Genomic DNA, 24,672 nt, shown 5'->3' with positions numbered 1-24,672 from the left:
ACAGCAGTGTAAAAAGCCATAGGAAGTTGCCCTTAGGCTAAGCTTGTCCACCCACCCACTGTTATCTATGTGAAACAGCAGCAGATGCCAAGGGGGGTGCCTTCCAGCTGTTAGTGGACTACAACTTCCACCAGCCTTAGCCAACATGGCAAATGGTCAAGAATGGATGGAATGTGCAGGCCAGTAACATTAAAGGGCACTGCATTGGCTATCCGTGCTCCAGGGTTTCTTACAGGATCCTTCCCAACTTTATAGCCTGGAGATTGAGTGTGGCATTTTCTGCATGCAAACACTTTATACTATTGGACTTCTGCAGGTTAGGACTCATGTAGCACAAATCATGTAAAGTAGGCTCAAGGATTCCTTGGTATGGTAACACCTAGACTAGAGTATCAATGTGTGGAATGGGAAGGTGAAAGAGAAAGAATAACCACTTCAATGAGTAGCTCACCTAAAGAAACTGAGCTGGTTAATGTTCTTACTACATCATGGCACCTCATAAAACATACAAGTCTCCTCCCACTTAGGAATTCATTTACCTACACAATGTATTTAGATGACTATCGCTATGCACAGTAAGGGAGCAACAAGCAGCCCAGCAAGAAAAATAAAAATCTACGAAGAGATTGCTGAGGTGTAGAATTATGCACCAGATATTACAAGTTTCATTCATGCATCTTGCAGTTGTGGACATTTCTGAGGTACAAAAGCTACGTAGCAGTCAAAAAAATAATGACTACTTGCATCAATTTATAGAAAGCCATTTTCAAAGAAAAATAATTTATTTAAAAATACGACCATTTCTCCAGTACATTGTTTAAAATGTTAACTGTGTCAGTGTGCTGGACAGTGATACTTATTCAAGGCCCTGTAACCCCAAGAAGCAGCCTTGAGAAACACATCAGAGCTCTGCAGCCACATGAGAAATGGCTTTTGCTGCTTTGTTATTACACAGGTAGTTGGTTCTATCAGCTAAAGTCTAGTGACTTGGATTTATTTTATGCATATTGGATTCTGTTCTATTACTCTCCAGGAGATTGTACTCCCTTGAGTCAGCTATGTTCATTGGTCAGAATAAATTCCAGCATCTGACACCATTTCCATTAATCACAGACAAGCCAGGTTATGTGAGCGAGATAAGAGTATCGGGTGAATGGTATGTACCTTATTTATGTATGCCGTTCACTAACACAGTAGAAGTCATCCTTTCTCCCTCTTCCACAGATAAAACTCTCTCCAGTATGAGACAAAGAATAAATATTTAAACTGCAATGCAAGGAAGGGAAGACTTAGCCACGTTTCTTTTTTCAGAAAATCACTGATATGCTTGCACTGCTCTGGAACACAGCACCCAGGCAAGTGATTTTTATCATTTAAGAACATGCATCTTAAATGGGGTGAATAACCTTTTTTTCTTCTCTCTCCCCCCCCCCCCCCCGGTGTATCTGTCAGGGGCCATAGGCCAAAAGCAGGCAGGTCCAGAGTCAATACTGGGTGTGGTTACACTTTTCCTCTCCACTCAGCAGGTTACTCTACCAGATGATATGAACATCAGCAGAGGGCTTTTGGAATTGGACCAAGGCTTGCAGGTTGCTCACTCCTGATCTCTTGGGTCCAATGCAGATTTTACTTTTCCCTAGTCATGTTTCAAGTCCCAAGTTGGGAAGGAAGGAGGAGGGTGGCATAATGCATTAATTTGTAACCGTTGAAATGATCAGATGAGATTCTGGCACAGAACTAGGGAAACCTCGGAGCTGATATCTCAACTGTGTTGTCAGCCCTCACCAGCCCTTTCCAGCATGAGAGAATCTTACTCCACTGCATCTCAAAAGGCCAAAGAGGAAAAATTATTGCTTGGAAACCTGGACATTAACAGGCTCTGAAAGCATCCACTATTCTCTGCTTGGAAACAAATCAATAATGATTAATAGGTTTTGCCACAAAATATTAATTTCAGCTAATCAGTAATATAAGGTAGGGACCAGGAACTTAAGAATTATTTGACTGGCAATAGTTAGAATATTGAGTGACTATGTACATACAGGTAATGTTTCTGACACTTCAATGCACCTTATGAATATAGGACATAAATTTTATCATAGATTAAATGCATTTATCATATTACAGTTCTTCCTGCTTAAGGCGCCTGGAGGTTTCTACATCAAAGCAGTCAGTGAGCTTAGGAGTCATAAAGCAAAGTTTTTGGTAACTGGCAGATAGGCACCCGAACGGTCACTGCATTTTGGCTAGGATCATACCAGAACACCACTATCTATGAAGGAAGGATTTGCCATTAAGTTTTTAAAGATTTCTACTCCATTTCTACTACCTCAGATTCTTCACTGCAAGGCTAAAGATGATACACAGCTGAGACAGCAAATCTACTCATTTGGCTTATTGTTTTAGTCACAATCACTTCAATCATTTACCTCTTCTTCCCAGCGCACATCACAGAGTATGGAACAAAAACCAGACGCTGTTTCAGAACTGGAAGTAAAACCTACATCACATTCCATTGTTTACCTGAGAGGCCTGAAGGAAGAGACAGTGTCAAAAAAGGAGAGGGGGAAGGACATTCTCGAAGCTTTGTAGAAATGTCTGAAGATACTGTATTTTTAAGCAACATTCACACAATTAGCTGCAATGTACAGCTTTTGTTTTACTCTGAGGCTTAATACTCTAGTAATTTGCAGGAGTGCAATCCGAAGACTGGCTTGTGACTCGTGTATTCTAGGCCTTACACCATATACCATTTCTTTTGATGTATATGGCCTGCTTTCAAAATTAGACAAGGGAAGAGTAAAATCACCCTCCTTCCCATTAGCTACTTTCCTCTTACGTCTATGGGAGCCCATTCGGAGCTAAATCAAGTTCCACAGTTCTTAGCTCTTGTGCAGGCAGTTTTGGTTACAGTGATCCAAACTGTTCTCTGGAAAGTTTAAGTGAGACGCTCTGTTTTTCGTTTCCCAAAACACTGTCTCACTAGGTTTTGGAGGGCTTGGGAAGACCCAAGAATTATCTTCCAGAGAGCTCTTTCCGTACGAATTAGGTTCCTGAAATGGAGAGTCGTGAACTGGGATAAGTCTCTCGTCAGTGCACGAGGGGGAAGACACAGCATTGCTGAAAATGTGGTCGCTCGGCGGAAGTAGCCTCTTTTTGTACACAGCTCCAGAAACAGCTAAATAAAGATCTGTGGTGTCCCTTTCAAGGTCTTCAATACACTGAACAGGAGCACGCGATGGCACTGTGGAAACAGCAGAAAATACCTAATTAACACAAGAGACACTCAAAACTGATACAATTATACTTCATTTCAGTAGTCAAAAGCCAATTACTCATAATGCATTTCTTAACTTCTGTCCATTCATTTGGCTTTACTGCAACTTAGTTCTTCAAGAACCTCAATACCCCATTGTTTAACTCGTTGAGAATTAAGTACCGGTACATCACCTACATAGGAGAATAAATCCAATCTTCTCATTGAATGGGACTTCTGGGGTTGACAGAGTAAAGGAAATGGCAGCTTCTTGTTGTGGTTTCTTGAGGGCTGCTTGTTCCTCTCCAGGCTGGGTCCCGTACGTCTTCCTGCTTAGTGAACACACTCACCAGTTCAGCTATAAAAGTGTGTGCGTGAGGAAGAAATGCTAAAAAGGAGGGTGACAGGAGAAAAGCTCACCCTCTCCTCTACTTTAACAGTCCAGCCCTCTGCTGCTCCCCTCACATCTAGATAAATAAGCAAAAAGGGGGGGAGCCTTAAAGCAGCAGAGCATGGGATGTAGAGTAGGGGGTGGGTTTTGGTTCCATCCCTGTAGGTTAACAGTTAACACTCAACCCCGGCTTTATAGCTGAACCAATGAGCCTGCACCAATTAGCTGGTCCAACGTTGCATGGAAATAGGTGACTGCTTATGTTCTTGAGCAGGGATGACAAAGCTGTGCTCTCCAGATGTCGACTCCCAATTTCCATTGCCACCCAAACAGGAAGGCCCATAGACCAGGGATGATGTGAGTTATAGTCCAGCAAAAAACATAAGCGCATCTATGGTGGAATTTAATGTTCTGCTCTTCCAAGTGATCCACAAAGAACAATACCCTCTCCTCCCCCTGAGCACTATTCTAGGGGTTCTGTACCCGCAAAAATAAAAATTGGGGGAGCACAGGGAGAAGAGAGGAAATCCCTGTGGAGCAAGTGGACGTCCTTGCACAGGGCTTCCCCTGACATGGCTGGTTAGGTGAACTTCACGCCTAAATTGTAGAAGTGCTTTCTGGGTCAAGGTTTGACTGTGTATAAAGCAGCCCTGAGGATTAATGAATTGTCCTAGTAAACAGCTAAGGAAAATGTAGCATGCATTTTCTTTTGGGGCGAGGGGGTCCACCTCACCTGCTTTGGTTTTGTTTTAAGAGAACACTATTTGTACAAGAATGCATTTGAAAAATGAAATGTCTGTTGTTGCTTTTTCCAATATGAAGTACTTGTGGTAAAAAAAGGTCAAATGCAACTAAACTTCACACCTCAGCCTTGTACAAATAAGCAACACTTGACCGAGGAAAAAAGCCACACGGGGAGAGAAAAACCACATTTAAAAAAAAAAAAAAACCCATCAGCAACACCTTTATGTGTTAAGTTGACCATTATGAGACGGAAGTCAAGGGAGAAAACGGGGAGGTAGGCACAATAACAAAAAGGGGGTTTCTGAGCTTCAACTGATGAGGTTTTGAAAAGAAGTAATAGGATGCTGTATTTCAAAATGATGCAGCTTAGGTCAGCAACTTGCATTTCCAAGACCTCATCCTGCAAACTCTGACTTGCCTTTCTTGGTTGCAGATGGGATCAGTTTCAGTTTTCTGAGCATTTCCGCTTGCACTTCCGTCACCAGATGCAGATTAGACATCTCCCGCTTCAACTCCCAGTACGCTTGCTGAACGTTTTCACTGAAACATTTTAGAAGTTACAACATTTCAGCTTTGCTATATGCCTCAGTTCCTGTACTACTATGAACTACAAAAAGCTGCTCTAAACAAAAGTAGTTGGGGGGGGGATCTCACAGCACTATTTCCATGTAAACAATTGTACTCAAAATTATTCAACCCCCACTGCAAATCAGGTTTATTATCAAAATTTACAGACTTTCAGCTGTTGGCAATGAGCAAATCAAACAAAAGCAACGGAAATAGCTCAGGAAATAGCTGGATATAGCAAGTTTTAAAATCTAACAATCTAATCTAATGATTCAAATTCCTGAAATAGCCAGGCTAGTTTCCTAGTGTGATAATGGCCCTCTATGGGTTGTTAAGGTAACAAAGCAAGTGGCGCTGTGCCAGATGACAAATGGATGAGTCCCCCTCCCTCAACATGCTGGTAGTTAGGAAAGACAAAGGCCAGAGTTGAGGGGTGTGTGGGTGTAAGCTAGGAGCTGAAGGAAGAAGCAGGTTGAAGCCTCTGAGAGGGAGATATGCCTGATTTCTGCTCACATCCAAGGCTGTGACTACGGGTGTAGCAAGACCCGCTTGGGGTGTTAATGCTGTGATACTGTCAATCAGAAGCTCAGGTTGTATATATGTGTAAACCATATATCATAAAGACGGGGGAGCGGGTGGCACTGTGGACTAAACCACTGAGCCTCTTGGGCTTGCCAATTGGAAGGCTGGAAGTTTGAATCCCTGTGACGGGATGAGCTCCCACTGCTCTGTCCCAGCTCCTGCCGACCTAGCAGTTTGAAAGCACGCCAGTGCAAGTAGACGAATAGGTACCGCTGCGGCGGGAAGGTAAATGGCGTTTCCATGCGCTCTGGCTAAACAGAAGCACTCCTTTTGCAGGAGAGGGATACATCCCAACAAGTAATTAACTGAGTGATATTTAACCAAGTCATACTCCTAGTATGTCTTAAATCCACTAATTTCAATGGTTCCCCTCCAAGTATGACTAACATTGTATCACCTGCTAACTTTGAAGTGGTGTTTGGCATTACAAATCCCATGCAGAAAGAAAGCCTTATTCATGAATGGAAGAACACCTAGTTTCTGTGAAAAATGCAATTTGTAGCTTCTTGCAGAGTACTTTCAAGCACAAGACGTTGCTCTTGTACAGACTATGACAGTCTGAACCCTAGATAAAACATTGCTCTGCTTCAGACTGCCCAGCAAAAAAAAAAATCAGTCTCCGCATAACAACTCAGTTGCTTCTTATATTACAAAAAGGCAAGAACTCTGTTCCAATGTGGATCGGGTCATATATGTCTATCATCTGGCAGAAGCCCCCCCACACTCTTTGTGTAAAGAGTTCCCCCATAAATACAGGAAACTGCTTTCACCGGTCTTTAGGAAGATAACAGATCGGCCACACTCAATGCGGACAGAGTTCTCGAGAAGCAGCATTTCATGTACGGTAATTACAAGTATCTCCTTCAACCCAGAAATGATAGAACAGAAGTCAAGAAGCACGTAATAATAGGCAAATACACAGGTTTACAGTCAAGTAGAGACCACGCTTAGTTGCAATGTTTGATGACCAGTCTAAGCAAACAGCGCACCCAACTGCTAGCTTAACTTAGCTGCTAACCCTGTATTTCTTTGTTGAAGCAAGACTTTTAAAAAGCAGGATGCTGTCACACAAGGGAAACATCTTGAATATTCTTTTCTCTCACTGATGGACTTACGTTCCAACTGTGTATCAATATCCCTTAAAACTCTCAATTACTGCACAGTTTTCAGTTACTGTAGTTCTCTCCAAACTAGGAGCAGCATAATGAGTTCTGCTGCTGTGCTTTGTATGGGTGGATATATTATACCCCCAGAATCCAAATCTCAACTGAAAAATGAAGGTGCAGAATTCTGGCTTGAGACTGGGGTGGGGGGGGGGAACCAAGCAGGAATCCTGACACTGCAAACAAGCTGAAAGGTATACAAAACTTTCTAGAGAGGTAATAAGGGGAGGTCAGGTGTTATATCCTGTATATACCAATTTTTTCTCAGTCGCACCAACAAACAGAAGCTCATAAGATGCAAACTTTTGTATGTTGCTTTTCTTTAAAGCTATTGCAGTGTCATTCAGTGTTCCTCAGTTTTGCTTTAGTTGAGATATATTAAAGTGCAGTGTGTTTTTTTTTTTTGCTTACGACTACCATCATTGTAATAAAAGCAATTATTAAGAATTCGCCACCACAAATTCTATGAATCGAGTCAAAATATGGTAATTCCCGTTGGCAATGAAGTCGCCCAGCCCTATCTGCAGAAGTGCTTCGCTGCCGATAAGCAACAATTCGTATTCAAAGAATCTCTTGTGTCACTGACAAGTGACAAATATTTCACAAGAATATTAGGTAAGTGAATATTGACATTAATATTAAAGCAAAGGGTACTTGCTGAAAGAAACATTTCAAAGAACTTCCTCTAGGTGTGAAAAGAGCTGTGGACTTGTTTTCACAGTCGATGTGAATTACATAAAATAGTTGGATTTTTAACATAAAAGTCTGTATGTGCTAATTTACATACCAGGCTGTTACCAGAGAGATGCTTAAAAAAAAAACAACTTCTTTTAATAGAGTGAAGGGCTAAAAGTGTCACTTAGCAAATTACCTATTTGAACATTGTTCTGGAGAAGCAAAAACATTAGCTGGCTAGCTCATTAAGACGAATAAAGGATATACCATATGGGTTATTAACATAGTGGAGGCCCAATGAACTGCCTTTCCTTCCATTTTCCCCAATGCAAGCCACGAAATAGCTACCATGTCCTCTTCTAACCAAGTCCTACTTCTCCCTCATGTGGAAAACAAGGAAAATGCATTTCCGAGGACTGAAAACATAAATAAGAATCTTACTTCTTTTCTCATTATTTAGAGGAAGAAATAGGGCTTGGTTAGAAGAGGCTTAACTGCATCAACGGTACTTTGAAGAGGGAGAGAAGGTCACAGATTGGGCTGTGTGTGCTCTCTCTCTATACTAATTGTCTCCAGGACAACTGCTACAAGAGTAGGAGCAGGCAGTGCAGACTGTAGGTTATTTCTGTTCTGCAGCTGTACAGGTTTCTCTTGCAGTTTCCACCCGGACAATGTGATGGAGGTTTGCTAGGCAAGAAGCAAATGCTGAAAAACAGGACAGCCCTGTGCAGCATTCCAAATAAGAGTTTCAAGTAACACGTTACCATATAAAGTCTTACAGAAAGAGCAATTTAGCAATATGGTAGGGACAATGTGATGGATTCCCTTAATTTCACAATGCCTGCATTATTTCTTCCAACGTGCTTCAAGATTGGTTTCATGCACATTCAGTGTTGACTGCAAGCGCTAGAGAAAAGCCACTCTTTCTTATAAGCCACCTGAACTCTGACTTGAGTTTTGTGAAGATGTTTCACATCAAGCTAGATCTGATGTTGCAAGAGGGCCAAAGAAGAACCCGGCAAATGCTTAGGAAGGTTGCACCACAAAGGACTTCAACTTGCACTTAGGGGTGGAACCTCAGGGAGGTACCTTCAACTGCAAATAGGATTTTTGGATCCTATTAATGTGATTCACTATATAACTGTACTGGTTGGATTCCCTTGTACTGTATCAGATATGCTGCAACCAGTTTATCATTTGCCTTCAAAATCTGAGCCATTGAGTTTTATGCAATGTAGTGCTATGGTAAACAATCCATTAACGCACAGATTTCTCCCTGCACAATGGGACATTTCCTCCCCACACATCACCTAAATTTGTTCTGGGGAAAACCGCATGTGTTAACAATAAACCTTGCACCAGCACAAACTATGTAGTTGCATCCTGTCCATTGCTCATAACTGGGTAGGTTTTCCACAATTAACAACTTATTTTATCAACACAGATTGCTTGTTTATTTTAAGATATTTCTACTCCACATCTTTTGATCAATAAAAATCTCAGTATGCAATGGAAGAGAACACAGCAGCAGCCAATGAAGAATGAGAAAAGCACAGCACTTAGTGTACTGTAAATATGAAATGTAATTATTTTCACTCATCATCTACACAGGGGTGCCAAAACTTTTTTCAAAGAGGGCTGGATTTGATGAAGTGAACGTGCGTGAGGGCCAACCAAAGTTGACCATTTTGAGGATTGAAGTTGGTGAGCTTTTGGGGGGATTTTACCCCAGGAAATAAACTGCCACAGGGGCCGGATTAGGCCCCCGAAATGGATTTTGGACATGCCTGATCTACAGGCTTATCAGGATCACAGTGACACAAGCCTCCTTGGGGAGAGAATTTACAGCCTTGGTGCTGCCACTGAAAAGGCATGTTCCATATAATCGCCTACTGTACTTATGATGTCAAGAAAACACAGAGCAATACCTCCGTAGATTTCTTGAGTGAATGGGTAGACTCATATGAGAGAACACTATGCTAAGGTTATCTGGTCCCGGACTGCTCGGGACGTTCAAAAGGGACAAAATCTGCACTTTGAATTCAGCCAAAATCAACTATAAGCCAATAATGCCATCTCAAAATGCATGTTACATGCTTCAGATACTCCTCCCCTGCTTTTGCATACAGTGGTACCTCAGTTTGCGAGTGCAATCCGTTCCGCGGAGGCGTTCGCTCGCCGAGGCATTCGCTTGCTGAAGGCACACTTCTGCGCAGACGCGAAGCGCCGATAGAGCACTTTTGTGCATGTGGGCGCTGCGCAGATCACAGCTGCGCATCCGACGCTGCGGAACCCGGATGTAAACACTTCCGGGTCCGCGGCGTTCGTAAACGGAGGTAGTCGTAAACCGAGGTTCCACTCTACTGGATGAACTGTCAGTTCTGAATACTCTTCAAAGGCAGCCCCACTATGAACTACTTTAACATGCCCTACCTGGATGTCACTAGGGTATGATTGTGTTCATACCTTCCCCAATTTAGCATGTCTTCAAAGTAGTGCCTTCTTTGGATTTAAGTAATCTCACTTAGAACTAACACAGAGGTGACTAACCTAACAAAGTTAAAACAAATTCATGGGATCTACATACCTATGAATGCTTATCTGCTGTTGGATACACTCTCCATTTGTTAAACTTCCTTCCTGGGATACAACCTGGGGGGAAACAAAACACTTGGCTTTGAAAAAAGAATGGGAAAAGTCTGCCTTACTTGAAGTAAAAGGAAAAGAAAAGTTTAAAAGCAAAGTTGGAAAGCTTAGCAGGCAGCGGTAAGGTAGGCTTTCAGTGACATTTTGAATCAACCAAGTGTTGATACTTCATTGCCTCCACCACAGTGATACTAAGTGGCATGGGACTTATTAACATGGCAAAGTAGAGTACAGTATTGGAAGCTTCAAAGTCCTGTAACAAGCACTTTTGAGGATAAAGCTGGTCCCCTCCATGCCAACCTAGAAGCTATTGTGATAGAGTTCTGGTAAACATGTTATTAGAGGCAAGAAAGCTTCCTTCAAAAAAGGTATTGTCCAAACGAAGAGAACGAAAAGGAACATATTTTAGTAGCATATGTTAGAAGTATGATAACATGGCATATAGAAGAACAAGCATTACTGAATCTGAGCTGTCATGGCTTCTACAAGGGCATGTAATTTCTCAAGAACCTATTAGGGTTCTTTGAGAGGATCAACAAGCATACAAATAGCAGTGAGCTGGTTGACACAGTGTACTTGATTTAAAAAAGAAAATGATGTAGCTCAACCAGGATTTCTAAAAGGAGAGGTCCTCTTGTGGCTCACAAATTGGTTAAGTTGCAGAAAACAGAGTAGAAATAAATGGGCAGTTCTCTGAATGAAGAAATTAGAAAGTGGAGTCCCTCCAAGGATCAGTATTCAGACATGTCCTTTTTAAGTTGCTCATAAACAGGAGAGAGCAGTGAGATGGACAGGTTAAAGCAAAAAGAATTTCAGAGGGACCTCTACAAATTTAGAAAACGGGTGGGAAATGGAAAATGCAATTCAATGTAAGAAGTATAAAGTGATGCCGGTTGGGACAAAAAATATTAATTCCACATATATGCCCGGCAGGTCTGAACTGGTGGTGACTGACTAGGAATGAGGGTGTCAAAGCAGACAACATGAGGAAGACATCAACCTAGTGGGTGGCAGCTGTTCAAAAAGGCAAATTCCGCACTAGGGATCATTAAGAAATGAATTGAAAAGGAAATGTTATCAAAGAAATGTATGGAGCAGCTGCATTTGTAATAGTACTGTAAATAGAATTTTTAAAAAGTATTTTTAATGGGATAAGTAATGTATGTTGACTTCCCTTCCAACTTGTGTTTGATATTCAATAGATCTGGTGTGCAGGGGTGGGGTGACAGGGCGTCGGGAACAATTCTAGTCCTTGACCCTGTCAAGGTTAGTTACACCACTAGAGTCACATGTGAGTAGGGCTCATTTGATTACTATCATAAAAAAGGATCACTCACACAGGCTAATCACATTAGATAAACTACATGTGCAAAAATCCTTATTCAGAAGCTGGTGACAGATGCAGTTATCCATTCTGAATTTTCTTCCAACCAGCGGTTTCATTCTAAAAAAATCAGAACTTCCTAGCTGTCAATAGTGCTTGCATTTAGCTTCAATATAATCATAGTGATTATAGGGTGAACTTGCTTGAGTCATACTACACTTACAGATGGGAGTTTACCGAAGTAGAATAGTGTGACTGTGTAACAAGAACCCACACGTAATGAAATTACGTTTCAATCAGCTTCTACAGGGAAACAACTGGAAGAAAGGATTATTTATGAATAATCCCACCCAAATCAGCAGAACCCACAAATAAGCACCATAAATTACATGCTCGGTTCAGCAAATTTTAAGCAATGGGATTGAAAAGGAGCCAGTTTTGATATCTGGAGGGCTAGCTAACAGGAATTCAAGCCAACATCTTGTGCTTAGCTCCATCTAGTGGAGCTTCTTGAAATTTGCAATCTAGTTTCTGTTATGTGAGAGACATTTATGTTAAACCAAGTTGTCATGTTAAACCAAAATAATGGTAGATGTAATCAGCAGATTCACAGATTAGCCATCAAACAAAACCAAAGTGAGAGACAGGGCCATGACATTCTATTTGCCTTCCCTCCCAGGCTGTTGGCAATTTTGCGGCTTTAAAACCAATTGAGACTGCAACTTGAGGTAGCACCTGCTAATGTGTGTAGTTATCTAGGCATGAGGAGGCCAGAAAGATCAGCATCAAAACAGAGCTGAGTAGCATATCCATTGCATTCCCCTCATGCAGATAACTAAGTACTAAGGAAGAAAATACACTACCTGTATAGTTGTATGAACACGTTTCGCAGATAACTGGCAAGAATTTAAAAAAATGAACAAACCATTAGTTCTGCAAATGCAAATAACTCTGGGAGGGTGAGAGAGGGCTTGCTCAATCACATGCCAAACCTCTTTTGAAAAGACTTCAAAAGCAGTCTGGCATGGAAGTCAGCTGTTCCCAGAAGCTGAAAATCTCACCAAGTCTTTTAAAGCTTTTAGGTGTGCTTCACAACAACTGCCTCAGCCCCGGCCAATACCTTTATAATAGTTTTCCACAGCAGAAGGGCATCAACATTAAATTTTACATTTTCACATCTCCGCAACAGAAGCCATAACGCACTAGTACCTTCTGAATAGATTTTTGTAGTTCTTTTCTAAGATCATTGCATTCTTCCCTCAGCTTCTCCAAATCCTGTTCCAAACTGTGCACTTTTAGGGCATTATTCAGCTTGTCTATTTCCCAACTCGATGGGGTAGAGTTCAGGCTCTTCATCACTGCAAAGAAATATTAAAAAAAAACACTTATTATTCAGTCAGAACATAATCAGACATTAAGAATGGTGGGGTTGGATTCAAAGCAAAGGCTCAAAATTCAAACCTCGGACATTTTTAGATTTAATTAGAGTGATCACATTATTAAGAAACATGTGGCACTGGAATAATTCACAGATGTTCATATGTACAACAAACACCATGTATTACGTTATGAGTCTTTTGTAATATGCTATAGGCTGTATATGTGGCTCATTTCATGCGGTTTTGACCCCTGGAGGCATTCATTACTTGGGATAAGGATACCCAAATAATAATGAAATAAATAAATAAATAAATTACTTTATTTATACCCCTGCCATCTGTCTGGGTTTCCCTAGCCACTCTGAGTGGCTTCCAACAAAATATTAAAAATACAATAAAACATCAAACATTAAAAAGTTTCCTGAACAGGGCTGCCTTCAGATGTCTTCTAAAAGTCAGATAGTTGTTTATTGCCTTGACATCTGATGGGAGGGTGTTCCACAGGGCAGGCACCACTACCGAGAAGGCCCTCTGCCTGGTTCCCTGCAACCTCACTTCTCGAAGTGAGAGAACTGACAGAAGGCCCTTGGAGCTGGACCTCAATGTCCGGGCAGAACGATGGGGGTGGAGATGCTCTCAAAGAACATTCTATCTATGTGTGCCATCATTCACCCAAGAACCCTCTTTGGATGCACCAAACCTCTGAGGCATAGATTGCAGGGGAAAGGATATACACGGTGCTGGCACAACCATGAAATGCTCTTCCAGGTAGCCTCACCTGGCACATACATCAGTGTCATTTTGGCGCAAAGCAAGCATCTTATTTTACTTTTTATTCCTGCAGACAAGCTCCTATGCTGCTTGGTTATAATCTCTCTAATACATTTATGGCATTTTATGTTCTTGTACTAATAGCTTCTGTTTTTTTACTGTAATGTTCATGTTTTGTAAGCCACCCTGGGAACTCACTGAAGGGCTGGGAGTAAAAATCAAGACTTTTGAAAACAACATATTTTTCTGAAAGGGCTTTGGAATGTGACTTTTAAAAAAATAAACAATGTTTGTTTGCCATGTTTACTGACAGTTTGACCAATTTTATGATTACACCCGTGCTGCATTTTGATGTTGCACAACACTTTACTATTTTTCCTAGGCAAGTGGTGTTAGTTTTGACAAGGTGTAGTAAGATGTGGAGGGAAGATTTCAATGTGCAAGAAGCGGCAGTTAGATCAATGCAAACATATGGCAGAAGTACATTCTTGCATTGCACTGTTTCAGCTGCTACGGTGCCTATAGCACAAACATGTGACCTCCTTGCATAATCGGTCCACATCAGCAACTTGTGTGCAAGGCTGATGTAAACATAAAAGGAAACGCAAAAGGTTTCTTCCCATTGCCAGAGGTCATCTCAGGAGGTATTTCTGGGAATTCCCAGATATGCACATGCACTTCCTGTATGAAAATACACTGTCAATGCTAAGTGGAGCATGCAAGGGGTGTTGCTATACTAATGTAACACCCGGTGGGATTGCCAAAGGATTAATATGGCTAACAACACAGACCCTGCTCCTTGTTAACCTGCCAGACCAAGATACATCGTGAAATGTGCCATTGCTGCAGATTTTTTTAAAAAAGAGAGAAAGCTCTCTCTCTGTGTGTGTGTGTGTGTGTGTGTGTGTGTGTGTGTGTAACTGTAAATATATAATTTGAAAAGTTGTATGCCTTTTGTCTGTTCTTTATGCATTTGGATACTCCTCAAGCTACGGAAACCAAATTTTGTATGATGGTTTCTAGTATCAGTGTTTTCATCTGTTTGGCTACAACCGGCTGCCGTTTTGAATCAAGATGGCAGACTGAACCTGCCCAAACTGCCCTGATTTTAACAACTTAACTTTTTAAAACATAATTATTTTGGGGTTTCTCAGAATTCCCAAAAAGCATGCGCACGCACACACACATACACACACACACACCCTAGCCTTCCCACCATTGTGAAGCAATGCATTACTTGGCAAAGTTAACAGCCAAGATTATGAACCAGGCAGTGGGCCTTCTCGGTAGTGGCGCCCGCCCTGTGGAACGCCCTCCCACTAGATGTTAAGGAAATGAACAACTATCTGACTTTTAGGGAAGTTTTAATGTTTGATGTTTTATTGTGTTTTTAATATCGTTAGAAGGTGCCTAGAAGCTGCCATGATAATGATGATGATGAAGTTGCTCTTGTAATTATAAATGGGGGCGACAATATCAAGGACTGCTTTGTTTGACTGTTTCACTGTCAATTTAGCGCTGGCTTTTGATGTTAGCGCTGTTATAAGTAGAGATTTTAGAAAGTTTTACACTATATTCAGCTTTGTATTTTTAACTATGTCGCTCAAAATGTTGATTATAAACGCATAAATGAAACTGACAGAGAAAAGGAGGCATGAGCAGCAAATGCAGACCCATCCTCTCCCTCACACAGCCATAATTGTCTGAGAATGAACACCATAATGTTTTGCTTCTGAACAGTAAGGTATAATAATATTCCTTTATGCAAATTGTACACATTAGCAGAAATGCATGCATACTGGCCACAGGCCTTTGTATACGGAGGTACAGCTTCGTAGTCTAGCACAAAAAAATTAAACTCTGAGAGACAAGGAGCACCTTGTTGAGTTTCCACTTCAGTTCTGAGCTGCAGGAGCTCCACTTCTTTGGACTGCAACTGCTCATTCAAATGTTTCAGGGATTCGGTGTTCTCTTTCATCTAGTTCGGAGAAGGAACACATTGCCAGGATTTAGTCTGTCCAGCTTTCCAATCAATAATAAAAAATCTATACATGCCTAACTCTTAGAACTAAATGCTAGCTAGCTCTACTTCATGAAGAATTGGCCAAGCTGTCAGATGCTTGGTTTCTAAAGCACTGAAGTCAAGATCGGATATAAATGCCACAACCCTTCAGAGTACGAAAAACAGCACTTTTTCTTTAGGCACAATACCAAATCCTGTGGCTATGAGGTAAGGCTCTCCAACTGAGATCAATTAGTTAGCAGGTTTTCCAAATTAACTACCCCTTTTCTTTGTTTGTTATTCTTTGCTTTTATCTGTTCTCTGCCTTCTCTGCACCACATGGGGTTTTTCTCTCCAGTTGTCACTAGCTGCACACTGCATCTCGGGAAGGATTCTGTAATCTGAAACTTCTGTAGCATTTCCTTTAATAGTGAACACAGGTGGCTGAGTGTTGACAGAGTTGGAGCCAAACGTGCCCACTCAAAGAAGACTGAGACATGAGAATAGCTGAGTGACTCCTGAAGAATGCAGAAGTGAAAACACGGACACACAAAATTAAAACCAAAAGGTTGCCAAAGAAGAAAAGGAAAAATGAAAACTTTTAAAAAGGACCAAGCATGCTCAGTGGCCTCCAGTAAGCAGAGATGGCTGAGTGTCAACTGGAAAAGAAAATAGTACAGTACATCAGAAAGGGAGGGTAAGCAGGGAAGAGTGATCTGGTACTCCCCCAATGATGTTGGGCTACAACTCCCATCATCCCGGACTTCTGCCCATGCTGGGTGGGGCTGTTGTGCAAGGGGGGATTATTGGGTAGTCTTTTTTATTATATACAGTCATACCTTGGTTGTCGAACGGAATCCGTTCCGGAAGTCTGTTCGACTTCCAAAAACCAAGGCGTGACTTCCGATTGGCTGCAGGAGCTTCCTGCACTCAAGCAGAAGCCATGCGGGAGGTTCAGCTTCCAAAGAACGTTTGCAAACCGGAATACTCGCTTCTGGGTTTGTGGCGTTTGGGAGACAAAACGTTCGAGTCGCAAGGTGTTTGGGATCCAAGATACGACTGTACTTTGTAGGGGGGGGTTATATTGTGATTTTAAGTTGCAAACCACCCCAAGAGCTACAGGTAAAAGGGTGGTATACAAACTGAATAAACAACAGCATCATCTTTAAAAACATTAACATCTGGAGGGCCACAAACTCCCTACAGAGCTTAGTATCACAGAATCGCAGAGCTGAGAGTTATCCGGTCCAACCCCCTGCGATGCAGGAATCATGAGGGAGCGCGTAACTGGCTAGAAACCTACCATCAAAGTCACAATATCCTTTTATAAACCGCACTCACATAGTATCTTTCTTTTAACCTACTGCAAAGCACGTACCATTTTATCCAGTTTACTTTTCAGATTATCCCGTTCAATACAAGCCTCTCGATATGCTTGGTAGGCTTTGTTAACCTGCTCCCGGCCTACGGAGCTTGTGCTTTCTTCCAAATGGGAGCCAAGAACCTAGACGATTAGAGGAAAATGCCAAAATTACATCTTTCCTAGCTTTGTTACTCGAAGAGCATCAAATTTACGGTAAGTACTTCAAGTGAATTAAATTTACTGGCAGCCAGTAAACACGGGCCATTGTACACAGCATCTGCTTTGCATGCAGAGCAGCTCAGGTTCAATCCCCAGTATCTCCAGCTACAGCTAGGGGAGAACCCGCTCTGAAATCCCAGAGAGCTGCTGCCAGTCAAAGTAGACAGAACTGGGCTGCATAAACCAATGGTCTGACTCAGCAGAAGACAGCTTCTTGCAATATGGTGCATAATTTTCTTATTAAGAAGTCTCCTACCATCCCCTTTGTGTTCAATTATCCTACTCGTTGCTAAAGAACAACAACCAGGTACTAATTACGGTATAATCATAACAGAAAAGTAATGTTTTGCTATTGAAACGTTTGGCAATTACTATTTTCACAAGAGGAGACTCTTGAGAGTCCCATGGACTGCAAGAAGATCAAACCTATCCATTCTGAAGGAAATCAGCCCTGAGTGCTCACTGGAAGGACAGATCCTGAAGCTGAGACTCCAATACTTTGACCACCTCATGAGAAAATAAGACTCCCTGGAAAAGACCCTGATGTTGGGAAAGATTGAGGGCACAACAAGAAGGGTACAAGAGAGGACGAGATAGTTGGACAGTGTTCTCGAAGCTACAAACATGAGTCTGACTAAACTGCGGGAGGCAGTGGAAGACAGGAGTGCCTGGCATGCTCTGGTCCATGAGATCACGAAGAGTCGGACATGACTAAACAACAACAACAAATTTTCACATATAAGTGCACAGGGAAATCCTAGCCATGTCTACAATGGGTTCCATAGGAATCCCTCCCAGCTAAGTGTGCATAGCACCGCAGCCTTAAGGTACCTTATCATTTCCCCCTCCCCCCCCCAAAAAAAGGCATGTTTCTGTGAATTGGTAAACAGTTACTTACCTTTTCTTCTAACACTCTTACTCTTTTCTTTAAGAGGGAGTTCTCCCTTTCTGTCTCTTTCAGTCGTTTTTTGATATCTTCATAAGCAGTGACAAGTGCAAAATGTGAAGCAACAGACTCTTCGCCTGAATACACGGGAGTAGGAATTTCTCCATCTTGCTTAGGATGAGTGTCTGCTTTTTCATGGTTCAAAATATAAATGTCATCTTCGGCTAGTTCATCCATGGCAGCTGAATAATTAAAAAAAAGCATAATGTTATGAAGCATCCTAAGGATATATCACAAGCATTTAATATCTTTCACATTGGAAGAAATGCTGCAGAGCATTTGTTATAGTTTAGCCTCTACCACAAAATGTCACCTCAAGCTTACAATAATTTTCCCACTATAAAATTATGAAGTGGCTCTCAGATGACAGTAAAGTATTGATGATAAAAATAGCTATTTGATTTTGTGTTTTTTTTATCAAAAACATTGGAAGGGATCCGTCCACAAAACTTCCATTAATATGCTATAATACAGTGGGCAAGCAGGAGTGGGCATTTGAAAAGTGAGCCGTACAGCTTAGAATCCATACAGCATCAATACACACTTCAAATGAAATTTGATTCTAAACCTGCTAGTTTATTCCCCCTCTCCCTACAGATTTAGTGTTTATTATTTTTCACTCTTGGCGAGTTACATCTAGCTTTGATTCAGTTTGAATGCATATTTTGAAATCCACTCATGGTGTTGAAATGAAGAGAAAGAGAGGGCCCAGGGAATTTCCTTTTGGTGCAACTTCCTTTTGGTGAGATCAGAGCATAATTTAAACACATACATAAACCACAACCTCCTCCTTTCATGAAAAAATAAAATAAGCTAATGAGAAATGTTAGGTACTAACATTTAGTACCTAACTTCTAAAACAGGAAGTTCAGCAAGAAAGCTTCGGTTTCAAACCTGTCTTAGTAAATAAAGTGTTTGAATCAGATGTTTACAGTGCTCTTAGACAAGAGATGCAAGAATGCTGTATGGTGGAAAGGAAGGTAGCTCAGCTGGTTAGAGCGTGGTGCTGATAACACCAAGGTTGCAGGTTCGATCACTGTATGGGACAGCTGCATATTTCTGCACTGCAGGGAATTGGATTAGATTATCCTCAGGGTCCCTTCCAACTCTACAGTTCTATGATCTCAGAATTTTAAGTTGAAAAGAAGGACTCTTTGGAAATATTTATCTGAGAAATGGGATTCTGCACAACATACGTAACAATAATGTTATGAAGACTTTACAGTGCAGTTGTTGATGAGGTCTCTGGATTATACCTCATTCAAAAGTTCTAAAGTTATATCATGGCCTGGAGAAGCAAAGCTTGGGAACAAGTGTCTTTAAAAAAAAATCTTCTAATGATCGTACTGTTTACATAAGAACTTCTTCAACTAAACATTCCCGGAGTAAGAGCCAAGTCTTAGAGAAAAAATATATCCTCACCAAATCCCTTCGGCTACTTGCGCCCATGTCAAAGTCTCAAGTCCTTTCCCATTTTATATAGGTGTTGAGTTTTCTGAACAGTATATGGTGCATGGGCTAGCTCCAACTTTCTTCCCTTTTTTTTGGCAAGGGTGCCAACTTGATCTAGTAAAACTCCATATCTTTCTTAGGTGGGAGGTTGGAGAGGAAAAATGAACACACAGCTGAGAAACCATCCCAGAGTCTCCTGCAACTTCACAAGCAACCGTAAAGCAAGTCACTTGATTCAAGGATAGACGCAAAGCAGTCGGAACTAGGAGCAGAGGTCAGTAGTTTTGGAAAGAAACATTGACAGTTGCTTTGACCCATTAAGGCAAGAGAGAGAAGATGACAGTGCTCTTTGGGCATGGACTGTGGGCAAAGACTTCTCCACTGATCTCCAATTCCAAGTGCCACAGAGCTATTATCAGACAATGAGAGGGGCATGGAGCTATAGATCCAGGAAGAAACATTGTAGACTGTTTTACAGAATTGTTTTTTCCTATGTATGTAAATATTTCAAGGCAAGGAAAGCAAGTGTTGTGAGTCACATTAAAAGTTTAATTCAACATATTGAATAACTTAGTGAAACACTTCTTTTAAGTTGATTTACATGTCCTTTAAAACATGTTGTGTGTTGGGGGTTATTGTTTAGTTTTTCTTCCTGTTTTTATTATATCTTTTTTTAGGTGAATGGCTGAGATATTTGGGTGAAGGGCAATATACACCTCTATATTCACACACACACAGCAGGCAGTCATCATCACAAAATTTGTCCCAGCTTTCCAGTCTGTAGCAAAAACAAGGACATTTCTTCAGCAAGATGTGAAATGGCTTCTGCTTCCCATTTCAAACAAGATCTAGAAAGGTTCCAGATTCTTAAGGCCAACATATGAGATGGGACATTTGTCAGAGCTGCAACACTTCACATGACCCAACATTTATTTAAGACACACAGGTTATTAAAACAATACCAAGGTGCTGCACCACAAACTTACCGTAGGATCCTTCTGCTCGTGGTTCTCAACGTGGGGCACACGCCCCACAGGGGGCCAATTTGATATTTAAGGGGGGCAATTTGAGAACGAATTATTAACAGTGGCTTCCTCCACGTGAATAGGAGTTCACTTTTTGAATAATAAGCATTATATGTCGGGGGGGAGGGTGCAATCGGGATTTTAGAGATGCTTAGGTGAGGCATGGCCAAAAAATAGTTGGGAACCACCGTTCTAAACCTATTAAACTCTCTACACACATCGACAGCACATTCGGGGTGAAAAGGCTGTGAGAGGTTCACCGACATGCTAGTTTCCTCCATTCGCTTGTTTTGTAGAGGGCCGCTTAGGTTGCCTGCCATCCGAGAAACAAACCATGGAGCGTTTACCTTCCATTCAACATGACGGGGCTTAGTTTAAATGTGAATTCTATGAGTCACCCCCTCTCCCACCCCCCTTACGGTTTGCAGCAGTTGCAACCAGACACGGGTTTGTCCTGCCCCGTCTCGTGAGAAACAGGCCACAATCCTGGTCGTGGGCGATGCGAATTGCGGGGGAAGGGGACGAGGATACCACCCTCCCCCCCACACCAGGTATATCCGGGGGAGGGACGGGGGGGGGAACGAGGCGAGGCGCGCCGTGAGGGAGGAAAGGGGTATTACCTGCAGCCAGCGAAGGGTTACCTGCGGACAGCAAACTCATCGCGGGCCTTTCCCAGGGCTCCCTCCCTCAGCAGCTCGACGTGGCCCTCGCTCCGAAGCCCCAGAAACTCTTCCTCCTCCTCCGCCGCTGCCGCCTCGCGACGGTCATCGTTCTCCGGACAGCCTCAGAGTGGAAGCACCAACAGCAGCGGCCGCGGAAGAAGCAGCGGCAGCAGCCAATAGCGGAAGCGCCCGCAGAAGTCCTTTTCTCTTTCCCTTTCCCTTCGCCGCCTCCCTCGATGCAGCGCCGGCTTCCGCCCTCTCTCGCCCGCCTCACGTGATCCCTCACAACGGCCGCCGCCGTCCCACCTCCGCGCTGGAAACCAAAGCCTCGCGACGGTCCGAGCAAAGAAGCGAGGCACGCCGGGATTTGTAGTCCCGCGATGTAGGGCGGGCGACGCTGGAGCCCTTGCGCGGGTGTTAAACGGACGGCGGAGGGCGCTGTTCCCAGCGTGCAGCGCGGGCGCGCGGAGCATGGCGGGATTTGTAGTGCCGAGTTTCTGTCAGAGCATCGTCTCTGGGGAAGTTGTGTCGTGAGGGGACGCCGTTTCTCGTCTCCAGCGTGCACCCTGACCTTGGAGTGCGTCTCACTGGAATGAGTGGGGCTTACTCGCGACTAGGCATGCATAGGTCTGTAGTGCCAGGATGCTTCCAGACAAAGGGCTTGGATGCTTGTTTTTGTTTTATTTTTAAAACACTTCTTTATAATGATTTGTAGTCGAGAGGATTTCAAAAGGCGTAAATATTATTTGCAGCAAGACAACATTTTAATAATAATAATAGGCATAGTGCTTGGGAGACCATGGTGCAAGTCTCCCCTCAGCCATAAAGCTTGCTAGGTGACCTTGGGCCAGTCACCATTTCTCAGCCTAGCCTACCTCCCAAGGTTGTTGTGAGGATTGAAATAGAGAGGAGGAGGAGGCGAACCTTGAGCTCCTTGGGAGAAAAGGCAGCATATAAATGTAATGAACACCAACACCCATAGCACTCACGGGTCAATGCCCAGGAAAATGCTTGGGCAAACTAGTGTTTCTCTCTCATATACACACACACACACACACACACACACACACTTACACTTTATTTATTTATTTATTTGGTTTTTCAGATTAAAGTTTTACTATCACATATCCAACATACAACATAAAAACAAGATTCCAAAGAATCTCCTGGACTTCCCTCCTCCCCTTTGTGGGTCCTATTGTAAATCATTTCCTCCTGCATCTTTTATAATAATCCAAATCTTTTACATCCCCATTATGTCCAAAATTCACCATTAAACTACAAGTGTTATTCCAATCCTACTAACAATTTAAGCTGCTTACAAGCATGGGCTAGAAACGCTATGTTGTGGGAGCTAACCTTACCTCGGCTAGGAGAGTATTTCACAAGGTAGCTTCCACCACAGAAAAGGCTCTCCTGGTTTCCATAGTTTGGTGCACAATCAGAAAAGTGTCAGCTGAAGATATTGGTGAACTGTGGCAGGCATAGCTGCCAAGTTATCCCTTTTTTTAAGGGATTTTCCCTTATGCTGAATAGGCTTCCTCGCGAGAAAAGGGAAAACTTGGCAGCTATGGTGGCAGGTCTATATAAAAGAAGGTGTCCTCTCAGGTAACATGACCCAAGTTACTACAAGTGAGCCATTCAGATGCCACAAACAGGCCATTGGCATACTATTAAAAAAATAATACTGGCTTTTATTTTGATGCTGAGGATGCATGGAAGTTGTAAAAAAGTTACATGTGTGAGCAGCACCAGTAAATACCCATCTGGAAGCACCCTAAATCACCCGAGTTCCCAGAATAAAAACCCTTCTAGAAACTCCTGAAATCACCTGGCTTGTTTTAAACCAGTCTTCCACAAGCTGATGTCTTCCAGGTCTATTGGAATCAGTCCCAGCCATCGTAAAAACTTCCAAACATGTTGGCTTGGTCGTGCGGGAGGAAGGGGGGGGCAATTGAGCCCAAGGCTTGCAGCTTATTCATGTTAATGCTATACTTGCCATATTGCAGCAAGAGATCTTGGCTGGATCATCTGTGCAACCAAGTTCCACACAAGGAAGTCAATCAGGCAGGTGGTCACTGCAGAAAACCATTTCCCAAGCCCTAAACTCGACATGTTTTCTGAGCATAAGGCTGGCAAGGCCCCTTGTGCTGCAGTTCCCAAGCACCTGGCAACCGGCTGGGTGGGACAACTTACCTGCCAGTTGCCAGATGTCAATATGACATCAGATGACTGGCAGGTGAGTTGACTGCCCACCTGTCAAAGTTGACCCGCAGGGATGGGGACAGATGACAATGTGGCCCACCAGGCCGAAACCAAGGCTTAGCATGGTATTTTAATATGACCAGTGAGTTGAAAAGTACAGCTTGAATTTGCAGCTTGCAGATTGACAACCTAAATATACTCCTAAGAGAGAATTTTATTTATTTTATTTATTTTTTATTTTGGGTATAGAATGTTCATTCCCATCTTTTGTGGTATTGAAATGATAGACAAAATATGAAAGTGATACACCTCTTGCCCACCAGTTTTTGAGTTTCGCTGTCTCTCTTCACTGAGCTGTGGTCTCTGTACCAGTCATTTGTACTCATTTTGTCTCAGCTGGGACTTCACCTGCTTTACTACTACCAGTATCTCTAGTCTCTTGTGTCCTAGCTTTCTGCTAACCAAGGATTCCACTTTCTCTGGCTAGAACCTCATATAATGACCCTGTTTCTATAATCCTTTTTGGCCTACAATAGCCATGGTTTTTAGTGAGCAATGGCCACACAGCCATCAGTATGTAATGAAGATCAATCGCTGCTGATCACCGTTTGCTAAGGCAAGGGCGAGGACCCTCTGTGGCTCTCCAGATATTTGAGTTCAATATCTGGAGTTCAACTCCCATGAGCCACAACCAGTGTGGCCAATGGTCTGGGACTATGGGAATTGTAGTCCAAAACATCTGCTATAGATCAGAGAAGGTTGGCCTGGAGTCTAGTGATACCTTGAAGGCAAACAAATTTTATTATGGCATAAGCTGTCATAGACTAGAGCCCACTTCATCAGATGCATGGAGCAATGCTCCCCCATTTACCATATGCATATAAAACATGATTGTAAAGGAAGGGAAAACGTAAAGGTTGGGGTTAAATGGCAATATAATGCAAATACTAGACAACTGAGTTAGAGCTTATATGCAAAATGACTTTTCACAGAAACAGTAAGTAATTGGTTGTTATAACAACCAACAGCCTGTGGAGGGTTGCAGGATTTTCATCCTTGTGCTAAGGGAAGGAAGGTGTCGGTGCAGTCATTTATTATTCACAGTCTTCATTTCTAGGAATGGTATAGTGATGAAGGGTTGTTGGCATTTAATTTTGGTATCTACTTTGTTCTTTTAAAGTTCACCCCTTCCTCACCCCTTTCACATAATTTTTCTTCATAAATGTTTTGACTAGTAGATGTTCTAGTTTACCCTGGAAATAGGTCGATATGTGCTAATTTTCTGCAGTTTCCATCAAGC

The 24,672-nt window shown here is 42.3% G+C and overlaps 1 protein-coding gene across 2 annotated transcripts; it reads right to left on the bottom strand.

Annotated features, from left to right (window-relative positions):
- Positions 1–763: 763 nt before the first annotated feature.
- Positions 764–21,447, bottom strand: AZI2 (5-azacytidine induced 2). 2 transcript variants are annotated; one of them, XM_035128758.3, is made up of 8 exons: positions 21,126–21,447; positions 17,981–18,210; positions 16,879–17,004; positions 15,377–15,476; positions 12,558–12,706; positions 9,966–10,030; positions 4,810–4,931; positions 764–3,244 (listed from the first exon to the last, which is right to left on the bottom strand). In XM_035128758.3, the coding sequence occupies exons 1-8, from the start codon at positions 21,163–21,165 to the stop codon at positions 2,883–2,885; spliced, it is 1,194 nt and encodes a 397-aa protein (XP_034984649.1). In that variant the 5' UTR covers positions 21,166–21,447; the 3' UTR covers positions 764–2,882. The 2 variants fall into 2 exon arrangements, with proteins under 2 accessions (XP_034984649.1, XP_034984650.1); XM_035128759.3 differs by having other exon boundaries at positions 21,147–21,447.
- Positions 21,448–24,672: the final 3,225 nt, after the last annotated feature.

Source organism: Zootoca vivipara, chromosome 11 (assembly GCF_965207765.1).
Source record: "Zootoca vivipara chromosome 11, rZooViv2.hap1.1, whole genome shotgun sequence".
Taxonomy (NCBI): Eukaryota; Metazoa; Chordata; class Lepidosauria; order Squamata; family Lacertidae; genus Zootoca; species Zootoca vivipara.
Note: the sequence above shows the minus strand (reverse complement) of the source record. Positions and strands in the feature narration are given on the sequence as shown.

Bases quoted from the DNA above. Each gene is read 5' to 3' on its own strand.
- AZI2 (XM_035128758.3), bottom strand. From the start codon at position 21,165: ATGAGTTTGCTGTCCGCAGGTAACCCTTCGCTGGCTGCAG. The intron at 18,211-21,125 runs GTAATACCCCTT...TTAATTATTCAG, and splicing joins TAACCCTTCGCTGGCTGCAG to CTGCCATGGATGAACTAGCC. The intron at 4,932-9,965 runs GTATGTAGATCC...AAAATGTTTCAG, and splicing joins CAGCAGATAAGCATTCATAG to TGAAAACGTTCAGCAAGCGT.